The 15848-nt window shown below is 42.0% G+C and overlaps 1 protein-coding gene across 7 annotated transcripts; it reads right to left on the bottom strand.

Annotated features, from left to right (window-relative positions):
- Positions 1–235: 235 nt before the first annotated feature.
- Positions 236–15777, bottom strand: nup153 (nucleoporin 153). Of its 7 annotated transcripts, none has more exons than XM_037092383.1 (22): positions 15623–15777; positions 11694–11913; positions 11270–11545; positions 10525–10664; positions 9957–10085; positions 9579–9695; positions 9419–9463; positions 9163–9216; positions 7989–8129; positions 7822–7874; positions 7334–7469; positions 6886–7044; positions 6682–6780; positions 6501–6585; positions 6294–6395; positions 5555–6211; positions 5220–5411; positions 3669–4622; positions 2721–3173; positions 2374–2595; positions 2105–2291; positions 236–1855 (listed from the first exon to the last, which is right to left on the bottom strand). In XM_037092383.1, exons 1-22 carry the CDS (start codon positions 15749–15751, stop codon positions 1768–1770), a joined length of 4638 nt encoding a protein of 1545 aa, XP_036948278.1. In that variant the 5' UTR covers positions 15752–15777; the 3' UTR covers positions 236–1767. The 7 variants fall into 7 exon arrangements, with proteins under 7 accessions (XP_036948278.1, XP_036948281.1, XP_036948280.1 ...); XM_037092386.1 differs by having other exon boundaries at positions 2105–2288; XM_037092385.1 differs by having other exon boundaries at positions 2374–2592.
- Between the last annotated feature and the right edge of the window lie 71 nt (positions 15778–15848).

Raw genomic sequence — 15848 nt, 5'->3', positions numbered from 1 at the left:
TAATCATCCAGCTGAATACATTGTTACCATATACATTTTTTCTGTTGTGGAGAAAATGTCTAATAATGTGCCTTATTTCTAACATCACCTTACAATCTGCTCACATGTTGCCAATAAAAAAAAGTGATTAATAGAAGTAAAGTGCTACAGAATAGTGCCGTGTATTAACCATTTCATCCATGGAGGCCCAATATGCTGTATCCTGTATGAAAAGATCAATCACAGAAAACATGAATTATTTTTATAATTTTATTGATGGTAGTTACCCATGGTTTTTAATTTTATCACTCATCCAGTAATAATCATGGCTTTAAAATTAAACTGACTTCCTTATCATCCAAAGTCACCCTCGTCCATTTAAACACGCAATAGAAAAATATATACTTAATACTTTGTACAATACTGGTTTTGGTCCAAACAAAAGTGGATCAGAAAAGCCAATATACCTTTAGTCATTAAAGGCTCTCCAATTTTGCATTTAAGCTCCTTTTAAATGGATTCGGGCAACTTTGAATATAGGAATTTACATAATAAATTCTAAAGACAAAAATGCTGAATGCGGTAACACAAAAAATTCAACTTCACAGATTAAAAAAAAAAAACATCACTATTTACAGGTTTTATAATAATATTCAAAGGCCAATTAAGAGAGAGAGAGAGTAGAGAGATTGAGGGAGAGGCAGAGAGAGGTAAAAGAAGATTATAAGGACTCGAGAGGAGAGAGGGAACAAGAGTGTGAGAGAGAGAAGAGACAACAGGGCACAAAAAGCAGAGTAGTGGAGCGAACCAGAGAGGTCAAAGGATCAAACATGTAACAGATTCGAAACTATGCATTTACAAAGTCCTATCGGAGTTGAACGAGGGCGACAGCCACCGGCCCGGTCCGTCCTCCACAGTGCATGGATACGTTTTCCCCTCTCCCGCCCCCGCCCTCCTTCCTTCCTCCCCTAGTTGTTGTTTTAAACATTCATTTTGCTTGCTCGCCTGTAGCGGCCCCAGGCGTTCAGTTTTCATACGCACACACCGACACGCAACCTCAGCATGTACAAATAACCCCAAACACACCTCAAGTCTGTACATATGAGGGGAGAGAAAAAAAAAACAAAACAAAAAATACAAGCACGCTGCATTCACCACAAAGATTACACGCTCATCCCTGTACATACAGCACTCTGCACTGACACCACGGCTGCATCTCCAGCAGCTCCTTATTCCTGTACGAGGAGCAGTCTACATAGTTTTTAAGATAGCCACTGGAGATGCGCCGCACAGCTCTCACTACCTCTCTGCATATCAAAGCTCTTAACCTGATCACCCATACTAATCGATAAGATTTTGTGTACACTCACAACTCTTTAGATTTGCAGTTTTTGCCTTTGTAATTTTATTACAAAAAGTCATGCCTTAAGTCTAGCAGACATCTGCCGGTGTTGAAAATATAGATATGACTGTCTTGCTTTGTTTTTCCATCGTGTTCAGCAGGGGTCCTTGCTTGATTTGTGTGTTCTAAGTCGGTGTCTTTGTTTAGTCGACAGTTTTTATTCATGGGGAAGTCCTGTTGGATGGTCTCGCATATTAACGGCTCTGTAAATCAGCCCGGCCTACAGCTAAAATACGCCCACCTGTCCAGCCTGAGCACAATGTGGCCCCAAGTCTCGGCCCTTCCTCACAAGTAATTTCAGTGTTTGTCCAGTTAAGACCTTCTAGGACTTTATTCAGTGGGGTTACAGTCAAGTCAAAGTCAAGTCTACTTCCATCCACAGGGCTCTACTTTCTGCGCCGCACCGCTGTCTTGATCTTGCGCCCTGCTATTGCTTGTTGTCCAGCAGGAGAGGGGGTGAAGGATTTTGTTGACCTGGCAAAAGAAATGACATTTTCATTATTATAAGCACCAACAGAAACGGCTGTCAAAGACACATGTCACTGTACAGAATTAATAATTAGGCAGTATTAATGCTTTATAAAAGCACAATGCACTCAAAATGTGTTTTTCAAGTTTGATGTTACATTTGATCTCAGCTGTAACATTAAAATAGAAATTTGTAGAATTGTTACAAAACTTATATTCTGCTCTTTCAGCAAAAATTGAGAAAGTGCAACATACCCAATATTGAACGCAGGGGGTTGTGCAAAGTTGAATCCACCTCCAGGTGCTCCTGACTGGGGTGCGATGGAGGGGTTGGCAGCAGGGGCAGGAGAACCGGCTGCTCCTGCTCCGAAAGTAAACACACCTGAAGAGTTGTTTGTGGCTCCGAAAGCACTTGCTCCCCCAAACTGAAAGCCTCCACCTGCTGAATACAACACACATTTACTTCCAATATAATTTCATCAACTTCAGTGATGATGATAAATACAATACCATTAGTCACCCACCTGGTGCAGAATTAGTAACTGCCCCAAATACAGGTGTGGAGTTTGCCTGCTGTCCAAACACAGGGGCAGTGTTGGGTTTGGCTCCGAAGGCCGGGGGCTGGGAAGGCGTGGCATTGAAAGGGGATTGAAAGGATGAGCCGAATGAAGGAGTCTGATTGGCCCCAAACCCACCGGAGGGGGCTGAGCTGAATGTAAATGGTGTGGGAGCTGCAGATGGAGCTGCTATTGAAAAGACAAGGTTTGAAGATATAAATAGAAGGACAAAATATAAAGAAAAAACTTTTATTATCAAATGTAAATGTTCAAGCTTGTAACTTGTAACAACCCCGCCATGAGCAAATACAAACCTGAGGATGAGACAGCAGGGGGCGCTCCTGCTCCAAAACTGAAGGACGGAGCAGGGGCAGCAGCAGCAGCGGCAGGAGGAGGAGCAGCAGCAGCGGCGGCAGAAGCACCAAAGATGAATGGCTGAGCTGGGGTTGCAGTAGAGTTCAGAGGTGCAGCTGACGGGGCAGGCGCCTGGCTGTCCTGACTTTGGCCAAAGACGAAGGCTGCTTTAGCTGGAGGGGCGTCGCTGGAGGTTACAGCAGGCTGACCGAACATGAAAGTGCTGGGAGCTGCAGAAGGAGCCGGGGCCTGAGTGGAGCTGCTGCTGCTGCTGCTGCTGCTGCTGGTGGCGGTGGTGTTGGTGGCAGGGTTGCCGAACAGACTGGGAATTGGTGTGGAGGAGGATGAGGTGGTGGAGTTTGTAGGATTACTAGCCATAAAAGAAAATGCTGGTTTTGGAGCAGCAGAAGAATCTGTCGGGGAAAACAAATAATTGATTATGATGTGATCATGAGGCTCAAATTTATGGAAGTGCAATATAAACAAACTCTCTGAACTGTCGACTTTGACTAAACATCTGAGAAATCCTTTAATCGTTTGCCCAAAATATTTCGACAATACCTGGAACTTGAAAGTTCAATTCATCCTTGATCTGGTTCAACTTTTCATATTTAACAACTGTGAAACCTTTAGAGGTTCCAGCCTCCAACGCTGAAAGGAGTTATTGCTTTTCTTTGTCATTTATGCAAGTAAATAAAGAGCAATAAGCTATCTGAAGACATCACTTTGTGAAGTTGTGATGAGCAGTTTTTTTTTTTTACAATTTTTTGACATTTAAAAAATAACAATGCAGATTAACTGATAATGAAAATAATTCTTGATTACAGACAATTGAATACAGTTATCAACAGGCAACATACCATTCATAAAACAATGAGAACAGTATTAATGTCCAAACCATCTCTCACCTGTAGCACTTTGTCCAAAGGTAAAAGAGGGCTTCGGGGCCTCCGCAGTGGATGTTTCACTCTTGTCTGCTGGCTTGCCAAAGGTGAACGCAGGTGGAGGTTGTTCTGTTGGTGCACTGGGTTTGCCAAAGGAAAAGCCTCCTGAAGCAGCCAGTGCTGGTGCAGCATCTGCCTCTTTATTGGCAGCACCAAAGAGGAAAGAAGATGGAGCAGAGGACCCAATGGGTTCGTTCTTCTCCTCTGGCTTCCCAAAGGTAAATGTGGGAGCAGCTGGCTCTTTGCTGGTCTGTAAGGATCCAAATATAGAGCCATCTTGTGGTGTTGTAGTCGCCAGTGTCGGCTGACCCAACCTCCCGAATACAGACCCAGTGGTGGTCGCTGTGGTGGTGGTTGAGTTGGTGTTTGTTGATGTGGTGTCACTTGATGATTCCACACTGTCACTCTTGTCTTGAGAGGGAGCAGGAGGAGTGAAACTAACAGAGGATGAGGTGGTGGTGGTGGTGGTGGTGTCTGATGTTTTTTCTTCAGGTTTTGACAGTCCAAAGGTGAAGCCTCCTTTAGAGGAGTTACTCTCTGTGCTAGATGATCCAGTTGCAATTAGCCCACGGGTTGTTCCAAAGTTAAACAGAGAACCAGCCACAGGCTGGTCTGACTTTTTGTCGTCAGCAGAGGCAGTCCCAAATTTAAAGCCCTCAGATGAGCTGCCGAATTTGAACCCTGAAGAGGAAGTAGTGTCTTTAGAAGTGGTTTCTGATGAGGAGCCTCCAAATGGCACTCCAAATTTGAATCCACCTGATGATGAAGAGGAGGACTCCGACAATGAGCCTCCAAACTTGATACCAGAGGAACTGTCTGATGTGCCAAACTTGAAACCTCCAGAAGTAGAGGTAGAAGAGCCAAATGTAGAGGAGCCTGAAGTCCCACCAGCAGATGAACCAAAAGTCGAACTAAAAGCTGAGGAGACATTTTTAAAAAAGGTTTGGATTAGCTGCCATTCTTATTTTAGGAATTAATTTCACACAAATTAACTGAACAAACAAAAATAAGTAAAAAGCACTTCTCTCAAGACCATTATTCACATTATCTGAGCTCAGCAAACTGTCTTTGAAAGGTTGGATACAAATCAAATACAACAAGAATGTAATATACAAGCAGCCCCCTGAATGCACCATGCAGATTGCAGTTAGTCAACAAAAGCAAGCAGCTGTTTGTTGCAGGGGTTGGGAACATGGTCCAAAAGTCTAACAAAACTCAAGCTTTTGAGACCAGAAGAGAGTCCCAGTGTAATTCCCAGAGACATGGGCCTGCACAAGTAACATGTTTGTTTGTATCACAGCTTTGGACTCGTTTTCGGAAAGGATAGAACACTAATTCTTGACAGCTAAAATCATGCAAAAAAGCAAAATCAGCAACATGTCATCAATACTATCTTGCTGCAATACACCAGGAGACATTTTGGTCCCCAAACACTTGTTCCACCATTATAAAATGTGGGTTATTTTTATTATAAGAAGCATTTGACTTGAAAGAAGCTTGTTTGTTTTTTTTTACCATTGGACTCTACAGTAGCTCCAGGTTTGGGTGTCTGACAGGCAACACACTTTACATCAGCAGCCTTATTCTGTACAAAACAGGTATCACAATCCCAGGAACCCTCTGGCTTCTTGAATGCATCTCCCAACCCAAACACTGGAGCAGTGCTGGCTGAAGAAGAGGTTCCTGCTGAAGCACCTGTTGATGCTCCTAAGGATGAGAAAAGATATATGCTTAAGTCATTTTACCATTAACTTCTAAAATATAGGATTCTACTTTTATGAAAAACAAAACCTGTTATTCAGCACGTAGAATATCAAATACCAACATTACAATTGTTTTGCTCTCATTACCTGGTTTAGCGCTTGTGCAGGCCACACACTTTGTGTCCTCAGCCTTGTTTACTACCATACACGTATCACATTCCCAAGAACTTTCAGGGTTTTTGAACTTGTCACCAAATCCGGTGAACCCTGTAGAAATTGGGGCTGTGGGGGTGGATACAGTCTTAACAGCTGAGAAGGCAGAAGGAAGAGTCAGTGAGGGTTTCAGCCCTGTCCCCGGTTTGGCTGTTTCGCAGGCCACACACTTTACTGCATCAGGTTTGTTTATAACAAGACACGTATCACAATCCCAAGTTCCTGCAGGTTTGGCGAACATTGTGCCAAAACTTGTGGTGGTTGTGGTTGTGTCCGTGCTGCTGCTGCTCTCTAGCCCAGCAGAGGGGGTGGTTATAGGTTTACTGTCCACAGATTTGGATGAGGAGGAATTAGGCTGTGGAGCCATACAGCAAACACACTTGGTGTCTGATGGCTTGTTCTGCACGAAGCAGACGTCACAGCTCCAGCCTGGTGGGGCTTTGAACATATTGCCAAGCCCTGCTGAAGAAGACAGAGAAGAGGTTGTTGTGGTGGTTGTGATGGAGGAGAAGGGGGAGGTGGACTCTGTGGAGGTCTTCTGAGGAGTGTTGTCTGGGCCTGGGGAAGTCCGACCAATGGGCGAGGAAAAGCCTAAAGATAAGTAAAGGATTAAAACAGTGAATACCATGTAGACCACAGCATGCAAGATGTGTAATGAGATATTCATTCTAACCAGGTGCTTTGAGAAGATCCAGCACGCTGCCCTGCTTCAGGGTCTTGGCTGGTTTGAAGGGTCCTTCAAACTCCTCTGTGCTTTTGCCTGTTGCTGTCTTCGCTGTATAAAACATCAAAACACAAACATCAAACTTGAGTTCTAGGTTTTTTTTCCAGGAAAGGCAAAAGACTTACAATCATGATAAGTGTAAGAAAACTCTCTGACCTGTTGCTGCTATAGGAGTGGCCAGCTTCCCATTTGACATGGAGGGACCCAACTTTGCTACAGGTGCACTAAAAATGAATCCAGCCTACAAACAGGAAAACCAAATAATAATCATCAGTGTTACCCGTCGAAATAAAGTCACTGAATGATTACAGATTGATTACATGAAGTGTTTACTTACTGATGGGGAAAATGAAGGGGGACTAGCAGCAGTTGCTTTGACAATAGGAGAGGAAAACGTAAAAGGTACACAAGGAGGTGTTGAGGCTGTTGGTGGCTCCTGAAAAAAAAAACAAAGAATATTAGCAAAAGGCATCAATAAGGCAGTTAAGTATTAGCTTTTTAAGATCATTGCAGTGTAACAAGACTATTTTAAGAGACTGACCTTGTTTGGGACTGTTTCCTTCGCAGGGGTCAAAGGCGTGACATTAGGTGTGGTTCTGACAGGGGTGAGCGGTGGAAGCGGTGAGGTGAAGCTGAAGGAGGGCAAGGCAGAGGTGCTGATGGGAAGTGAAATGGCTGGAAGGTCTGGTACCTCCACCACCTGCAGTCAGAGGACAAACAGATCCATCAGTGTGTGCTCAACTTTAAGGATCAAAGCATTTTATGAAGAGAAATGCAAACCACTGAAGACTTTCAAACTGGTGGTGAACTGAGAAAAACCCATGTTTGATATTACACATCACCTGATCTAGATTTGTAACTTTTCTTTCAGCCAGACCTGAAAATAAGCCTGACAAAGTATGAAAACCTGATTCTTCTTCTGTTTGTTTATCCAATTGATAAGAACCGTAAAACTAAAATCTGGAATAAGTTTCATGTCAAGCTCTCACCTCATCCTCCTCGGGGCGTTTGGAGGACGGCCGTGCCGTGGTCCTCTCTCTCTTCATCTTGCCACCTCCAGAGCCCACGCTGCTTGCTGCAGGTGTGCTGGACAGAGGATAAGTTGGGACGCTGGAACTCATTGTGCTAGTTTTAGAGGGGTAAACAGGAACAGGTATAGTTAGTAAAACAAGCCAAACAACATACAGAGAGCTCGGGCACCAAGAAAAACAAAATGTCTCACAACTAAAAATGTTTAGGTCATAATGTCTGTCTTTGTTACTTGGATGAGGTTGCTTGAAAATATTTTGTAAAAAATTTCTAAAAGAAAATTGCATTATCACTAAAACCTTAGTACAGAGAGGTCAGCAAATACATTAACAATAGACCTGTCAGAGATCAATGGTGACACCTAATGACGGTCAATATTAATTGTAGAAACTTTCAATAGTAACATGGTAACCATGGTGCCTGATTATTACAAGTACCCCGTTTTTACCTTTTAGATGGACCTGGGCTTGTTTCAGGTAGTTGCGGTGATTGTCTTGTGGGCTAAAGACATAAAACAGCGACACATTTAGCATCATGTTTGTATGAGACTGCAAATACATTTAATACAGAAGAACAGTGTTGTGGTGCGAAATAATGCAGCATTGTGTTACTGACCGTCTCTCTTGGGGTCCTGTCCAGAGGTCTGCTCAATCCTCCAGGTGTCAGGGTGGGCCTGAAGGACACGGAGCGGTTTCCTGACACTGATGCTGCAGCAGGAACCACCAGCTTCTGCACCGGTGGGAGGGAAGAATCCATCTGAATTAAAGAAAGGGTGTCATATATAAACACAACATTAGAAATCAGGAATATAATCACCCATCACCATGTCACTAAACTCAATGGGTGCATAAAAACTATTAAAACACATGGTGGATTATATTACTGCATGAAGGCAGCATGTTATTTCAATATAAATGAACATAATGGGAGTACTTTATTCCTCTTAATTCATCAAACATTTGAACAGTAACATCTATAGATAATTGCATAATTGTAATAGAACAGATTACACAGACCATCTCATCAGGGTGCAGTTGTATAAAGAGCTGGACAAATTCTAATTCAGGCAGGGATCAGTATTCAAGGTTGTTTATGTCAATAAATAACAATAATATAGAATAACAATAATAAATATAATATTATCAAAATTAGTCTTGGTTTCAAAAATCTAGTATTGGTCAGGCTATATTTTAGATCCTGCCAAAAACATCAAAGCAATAACTGGCCATGAAGGGCCAAGTCAGATAGTGAGCTTTCTTGTTCTGGCCCTGAAAGGGTCGATACACCATTGTTGGGGTTGACAAAGCAGCTGTCGCAGCTGGGAATGCCTGTCAGTTATTACTGAGAACAAGTTCAGTCCAGAGCTGGCACAATTTAACAATGGACTACACGAATGAACCAAACAGATCAGGGAGTCTAACACACTTGTATTCTAAAGCCTTCCAGCTTACACACACACAGGCAGAGGTGAACAGCTGTCCCAGCAGAGGAGAATACTGTTAACAGGTGTAAAGGAGGCCAACAGGCAACAGGACAGGAAGTGACAGGAAGACAAACCCCAACAAGTGCTTCGGGTTTGTACAATGATATCCCTGTTCATATCACTAAGCCTTGGGCTAAGCTACAAACACACAGGACAGAAAACACAAGGGATGTTTGTCTTCTTATGTGCACAGGCTTAAAGTCATCCAGTGACACAGTTATTATAAGGTCAACCACACAGTAACTCAGCTTTTGACAAGCCACATGAGAGGATATATCAACAATGATTTTAAAAATCTATACTTACTCGTTTCTTCTTTGCCTGGAAATGTGAAACATCTAGATTTGTGCCGTCCATTGACTGCAAAGAAAGAAACTCGTGAAAAATGCCGTTTGTTGCAAAAAAATTCAGTAAGTCAGTAGTTAAGGCTTTTGCAGATTATTAGAGAATATTTCCATACTTTTCTTAGGTTTTGGGGAACAATATCATACCGTGTTGATTATAAAATGTCTCACTGCAAATACATGCTTTAAGTATTTATAATAATATGAAAAGTTCTTACTGTTGACAGAGGGGATGAGGCTGCTGCAGGGATTCTTCTAGCATCCTGTGGAAGAAAAATCAACATTTGTTTTAGGTCAATAACATTATCAAACAGCAACATTACTGCCAAGTCTAACTACTGTCACAAAAGAGATAATTGTGCATGTGCGTGTACTCACCGCCAGAGGGCTTGACATGCGCTCCAATGACTGCAGGATGCGTCTGGCTGTGGCGCTGGTGACCCCACAGGGCTGAGCACCAGCAGGCTTGGCCTTGATCTGTCTCCTCACTGGGGCCTAGAGATCAGATGAGCTAAGTTAGTGTCCAGTTAAATTAATAATATTCACACTTAAGTTGTATTCACCCCCTGATGTCAATATCAGAACTTAACTGTTCACATACCAAAGGCTGCAACAATCTAACAGCCAAAAAGCACAAGTAGCGTAATTGTGGTAAACCTTGGTGCTAGTTCACCACATTTATTAATTATCTAAAATTTAAATGGATCTTGAAAGATGCATCTCAGATTCTACTCTTTAAGGTTTCCTCTAGCTCACCTGGTACGGTGTTCCAGGACGATTGCGAGCGCTCCTGGCTGCAGCTGCCCCACCATATGTGGTCTTCCCAGGGTAGAAGGGTGAATCTCCAAGCTGGCTGGAGTTTAGTACTGTGTTGTTAAATGTTGACTGGAAGACAGAGGGTTAAATTAAAATGATATTAAGGTTACATCACTTCTTTGTACAACCAATCAGTGGCATTCTCAAACATAAACAGTCATTTTCCCTGATTTTTTCCTCAACTCTTTATAATACATGATATAAGGGGGCTTCCATAGCTTAAATTAAGTAGCCTTAAACAGGTAGTGTAAACAGTGTCTGGCATGCTGCCATGCACAATAAAAGTAAATAAGCTGAAGATACTGTCCGGCTGTGAGCAGAGAGACTATAATACCGATTGTTCAGATAATGCTTGTTAGTTATTAATTATCAAAATGGAAACTTCAGGTACAAAATTGACACACCAACATCCAGAGCCTTGTGGCACAGAGATGTTCTTTCAGCATTACTTTCTTTTTTCCACTGTTACAAGCTCACAGATTCTGTATCTTGATAGACAGATACTCACATTGGATGAAGTCCCAAAAACTGACAAGTTGAAAGCAGGCTTTTTCAGACTGGACTGGGCATGCTGATGCCCAGAGTTTGTTCTGTCTGTCTCTGGGGACCAAAGCTGGGGAAGCGATGCCGTTTTGGAAGTGGGGACATCTGATAATAGACGATGGAGAGAATGTGCTGTATTATTTATTGTAGTTTTGTTATTTAATACAATGCAAGAATCAATCAATCAATCAATCAATCAATCAATCAATCAATCACCCACTCTAGTCTCTACCTACTGCACCATTGCTAGCTGCAGTAGTACTACATTTATCAATAACTCCTTTGGCTAAAATCAGCAGTTTTTTTCTGTTATGTGGTTTGTCATCTGTGTGCTTCTATTCATGCTGGAACAATTCAAAGAACGAAACAAGATGATCACAGAGGAAATGTGGGTATTTTCACTCATCTAAAACAACAAAGTCAATAAAAAATGTTGGCTCAGAGCACTTCCACTGAGATGTTTAAATGCAAGGTGAACCAACATCACATGCTAATCTCTGGTTGTAGTTTAAACATCAATTCAATAACCTCTTGCCAGCATGGAGGGTGACAATGTGAGGAAAACTGCAGATTTCTCCTCAATACCACTCACTTCTTTGTGATTTGGATAATTCAGATTATTGTGCCATTATCCCAGATTCTATACCGACCCTAAAGTCATGTCTCCACATACGAAGGTAACACTTATTGCTCTTATTCTCTGCCTTTACCTTTGTCAGAGGCTCGGGAGGAGAAGCCGCTTGTGGTGGAGATGTTATCATCTTCATGCTGCGAGAGGTTGTCCTTGATTTCTTTGACCAAGGAGAAGCCTGTGGAAAAAGGTCCAGGGGCTGAGGAGGTGGAGGGTTGGGAAAAGATGCTGCTGGAGGCCCCGAGGATTGGGGAAGAGGCATCCAGTGGGGGAAAGTGGAGGTGTGAGCGACTCAGAGGAGGCCGAGAAAGCACATAGTCCTGAAAGTTCAGTGATGCCCGGCTCGTTGAGGGCTCTGTGCACGAGAAAAGAAGCCAGAGGTCAGCATAGTGTGGTACAGCTGATGACGTAAAAATAATTGGTAGGCAGAAATCTGATAAAAAGGATGTAAAGTTTCTTCACAATTTTTTATGATAACCTAAGAGTCTGCATGAGTCCCTCACCTGTATTACTGGTGCTAGGTTCGGGGGAGTCACGTCCATCAAGGGGAGGAGGCCCCTCTTCACTGCCATTAGGAGGAGGTGGCAGCTGGCAGTTCTGGTCTGTCCCCAGTACAGCCCCACCTCCTTCAGGGCCATCTTCATTCTTAAAGTATTTCTGCAGCCAGGAGGGAACGATGCTCTTTACTGTGTCTGTCACTCGACTGATGAGGCCTGACTGCTGCTGATAAAAGCATGAGAGAAGGAGAGGAAGGTGTGAAAAGAGGGATGAAATGTGAGAGGGAGAGACAAATGCAAATAGAAAAAATAAAGACCAATAAACTCAGCCTATTATTTATGGCCTAGACATAAAAAATCATTAACAATCAGCAGCAAATAAAACAACGCTCGGTACAAAACAGTTTTGCAAGTTGAATGTTGTTGATTTCTTTAACACTGAGGTAAACAATTAAGATGCAGATGCTTGTGTTTGTGGCATTCAAAAAATATGAATTTGTTGAAGTCCTATCAAGATAATTTAAAACAAAATACAGCAATTAGTGCTGCATTTCACTATTTGAATCAGTCTAACAGCCCCACTTCCAATGAGAAACCATTTGTCCTCCCCAGTGCAAAGCAAAACACAAGCTCAGTATGACAGAAACTGGGTCAGGCCATGTGTATGCTTCTGTGAAGCAGCAAGCGAGTGACGCTCGTCTACGCAGTACTCAGTTCTGGTATTGGATGTTCAAGTTGATAACAATGTGTCACACGTTTGATAACATGTTTGATAAATAGCAATGAAATATCAAGAAAGCTCACTTCTGTCAATTCAATGAGATGAAGCAAAATTCTATACATTTTGGGCAATTGCCAGGTCTTAACTGATTAACTCGAATTTATTTTAATCTTTACAAAAGCTGCTAAAATGCACCCAAACAGTGTGTCTTCATTGCTCACAATACTTTGTATCACAATATAGTGATTCTGTGATAATCAATATATTGCAAGATGATCATCTAATGATAAATTACTACAAAATACCCCTAAAAACTCAAAGTGCAGGAATTATGCATTTATTCCCTCATTTAGGTGTCAGTTTCACAGAATTTGACACTTAGATGACACAACGCAGTGTCCTTGCTTACTGCCTTTTTATCAAACACAGACTGCAACTTGTCCATGTTCACATATGCCATTATGACAATGTGCTCTCTATATTTCTTGAAAATATCGATTTTTGCAACATATTGACAATAGTGTCTCAAGCAAAGTATCACGATATATTGCTGTATCAACATTTTATCCCTCCACTGTTCATTAAATGGTTAATGACTCAAGATCAGCCTCATGAATGATGTCCCCATCAGATGGAGCAGCTTAGAGTTGCAGTAGCAGAGGACAACCAGGCCAATTTTGGTGTTCCCTCACCGAGAATGAAACATTTTTCCATCCCTCTTTATTCTCTTAAAATGACATCTTTGGCTCTCAGAGAGAGAGTAGATAGAAATGTTAAGAAACGATAGCAGGTGCATCACTTCATGTACACATTGTCCAACCCGTGGTAGCTTCCAGCTTCTGATAAGAGCCCCTGTGCCTCTTACTTTCTGCTTATCTATAAAATACACCTGTGGGCCTACTCTGCACTTTAACCCATGTGTAAATACACCCAACTTTAACCAGTCGAGAGCAAGTGTCATAATAACCACCACAGTGACAGTTTGTTTAGCACCACACAAGCTATTGTTGTAAGGATTTAAGTGTGCCGCCTTAGTGCTGTGAACAGGGTCACATGACTAAGTGACTCCTGGTTGACTGCCACTGCTCTACCTGGAAGCTATGACGTCGAACTGAATCTGTGATTTTGATTGTGTATGCCAGTTCATATGTAGATCAGTGCATCGAGCTTCATTCAAAAGACGTGAAAAAATATGATGTATGTTCTAACACATATTAAGAAGAGTGGGCTGGCTGTATCGTTACATTTGTATCATGCAAAGAGGCTGAGAGAGTACTGACAAGGAATATTCATTACAACCTGCAAACAATCCCACACATGGTAAGGTGAATCAAGACAATGATGGTGCAAACATTAGATGTTTCACCGTGCGCACTCTGCTTAGTAAGCTGTAGCACTGTGTAAACCAACTATTAAAGAGAAGCTAATCCCATCTTTTAAAGACAGCTGTACACAAGATTTGGATAATCGTTGTTTTAGCCAACTTGAGTCCAGACACATTTGAATGGACTTGAAACATGTCTATATTACTTGCCATGTAGTCAAATATATGGGACTCTCATATGGTCTGACTGAGGCACTACTGAACTTATATTTGCATTTATTCAAAGCTAATATTACAAGTGCGTTCTTCAGTTATTGTATTCATTTGTTGCTGGCATGCATCATTCCAGACATGTTCTCTCCATTTCAACACTCGTATATGAATCCATGAAGTAACATTGGATGTTACAAATATTGGGTTTTTGATGAAGTTGGATAAAGAACTTTAATATGACTGCACTTTAAAGAAAAATGACACTGACTATATTGTGTATACAGGCTGAACTAAAACCACCCACCCTAAACCTAATACTGACTCAGTCGATTGACTCAGTTTATTAACTCAACCAAATAAACTGTTAACCTGAGCTGTAATTTATTATAATGTTAAATTTTGAAAAAACAATTATGGGCATGCACTGATTTACATTAGGAACCTCCTATTCGTATCAATGAAAGTAGACTAAAGAATGTGACATATCTGACAAAGTTGAACCAGTATGATTAGTTTGTCTGAATCATTATGTAATCACTATACAACTGTATAGATCATTCCGAGCTTTTGTTAGGCTTAATTATACATAACAGAAAGTGTTTAAGTTCAAACAAATGTGGACAACTAATGTCAGCAATAAACACTGACTCTTTATCAATGAATCCAGTTAAATTGGTTTATCTTTTGAAATGAGAAATTATTGGAAGTAGTGAAGTTTGACTCATTGAATAGCCGTCAACGTTGAGATAGTGGTCAAAGAAACTAGTTGGCATTATATCGAAAGTAAGATTTTCAGTTCATGTACCTCTCCAATCAGATAACACCAGGATAGGCTGCCAGTCATATAAACAAACTCATGTGTAGTTGACTTGAATAGACTGGCATAATAAACCAATTCATCTGACATGCATCAAGACACGTCTTGTCCGTTTTCTCTTTAAGGAATGGATTTAAAATATGCATCCACTGATGTCCAGGCGGTAAGTAAATCATCCACCAAGGCAACCATGTGGGTTCCCAATGCTTCCTGCGCAATACAACTGGCTGAGATTTGGCTAATGTTAGCTAGCACCTGATCCTAAATGATTCCCAACAGGCCACGAAGGCAATCTTAAAATATAACTGCACGAAAGGCGACTACACATATCCGAGCACAAACGCAATTTAGAGGCAAACGATCATGTCACTTCCACTGGCGACGGTGCGATGACTTCAAACTTACGAACGGAAGACAACAATGCGTTGCTCGCCAGTGCTAGCCTGGCTAGCAGGGTAGCAAGCATTAGCTACATCAGCTAATACTTAGAATTCTACTTCCTTGCCTTCAGCTAACTAGCTAACAGCTAAGAACTTGTTAATGAGCTGCTGTAGGTTATCTCAGCGTGTCATGAGTGCATTTATACTTTACCAAATACTGGTTAACTAGTCTAAACGACTCGCTGTGTCCTGAATTGACCTGTCATGCCCGTCTGATTTTGCTAAGTTACATATCAGCCAGCTTGCTAGTTGGTTAGCATTTCGTGGAGATGCTAGCAGCGCGTGGAGGCCACGAGCGCTAACGGCAGGCCATAAAATGTCTCCAACAAAACAACAACAACAGCTAAGACTTAGTGGCACCACAGTCAACATAACGTCCCTGACTTAAGCTTTTAACGCGAAAACTTTCGCTCAATTTACCTGTTTACTCTTGGCGTAAGGTTTAGAGGCGATGTGATATCTCCTGCTTCTAATTTTCCCTCCACCCGTGGCCGCCATGGCTCTGTCGTCTGAGTGTCTATCGGTGTTTCGGCGCCGGATAGCTGTCATCCAGCACAGCGGCCACTCACAGAGGAACCATGGGAAATGTAGTAGCTGAGCATAACAAAGAGGTCCGTTTGACAGGACTTCGGACCACATGGCTGAA

This window comes from Acanthopagrus latus, chromosome 3 (assembly GCF_904848185.1).
Source record: "Acanthopagrus latus isolate v.2019 chromosome 3, fAcaLat1.1, whole genome shotgun sequence".
NCBI classification, from domain to species: domain Eukaryota; kingdom Metazoa; phylum Chordata; class Actinopteri; order Spariformes; family Sparidae; genus Acanthopagrus; species Acanthopagrus latus.
Note: the sequence above shows the minus strand (reverse complement) of the source record. Positions and strands in the feature narration are given on the sequence as shown.

What these genes read in the sequence shown, in the direction of transcription:
- nup153 (XM_037092383.1), bottom strand. Translation starts at nt 15,751, where the DNA reads ATGACAGCTATCCGGCGCCGAAACACCGATAGACACTCAGACGACAGA. An exon ending in ACAGGACCCCAAGAGAGACG is followed by an intron (nt 7,875 to 7,988) that starts GTCAGTAACACA and finishes TTATGTCTTTAG; the next exon opens with CCCACAAGACAATCACCGCA. An exon ending in CCCCTTCATTTTCCCCATCA is followed by an intron (nt 6,586 to 6,681) that starts GTAAGTAAACAC and finishes TCCTGTTTGTAG; the next exon opens with GCTGGATTCATTTTTAGTGC.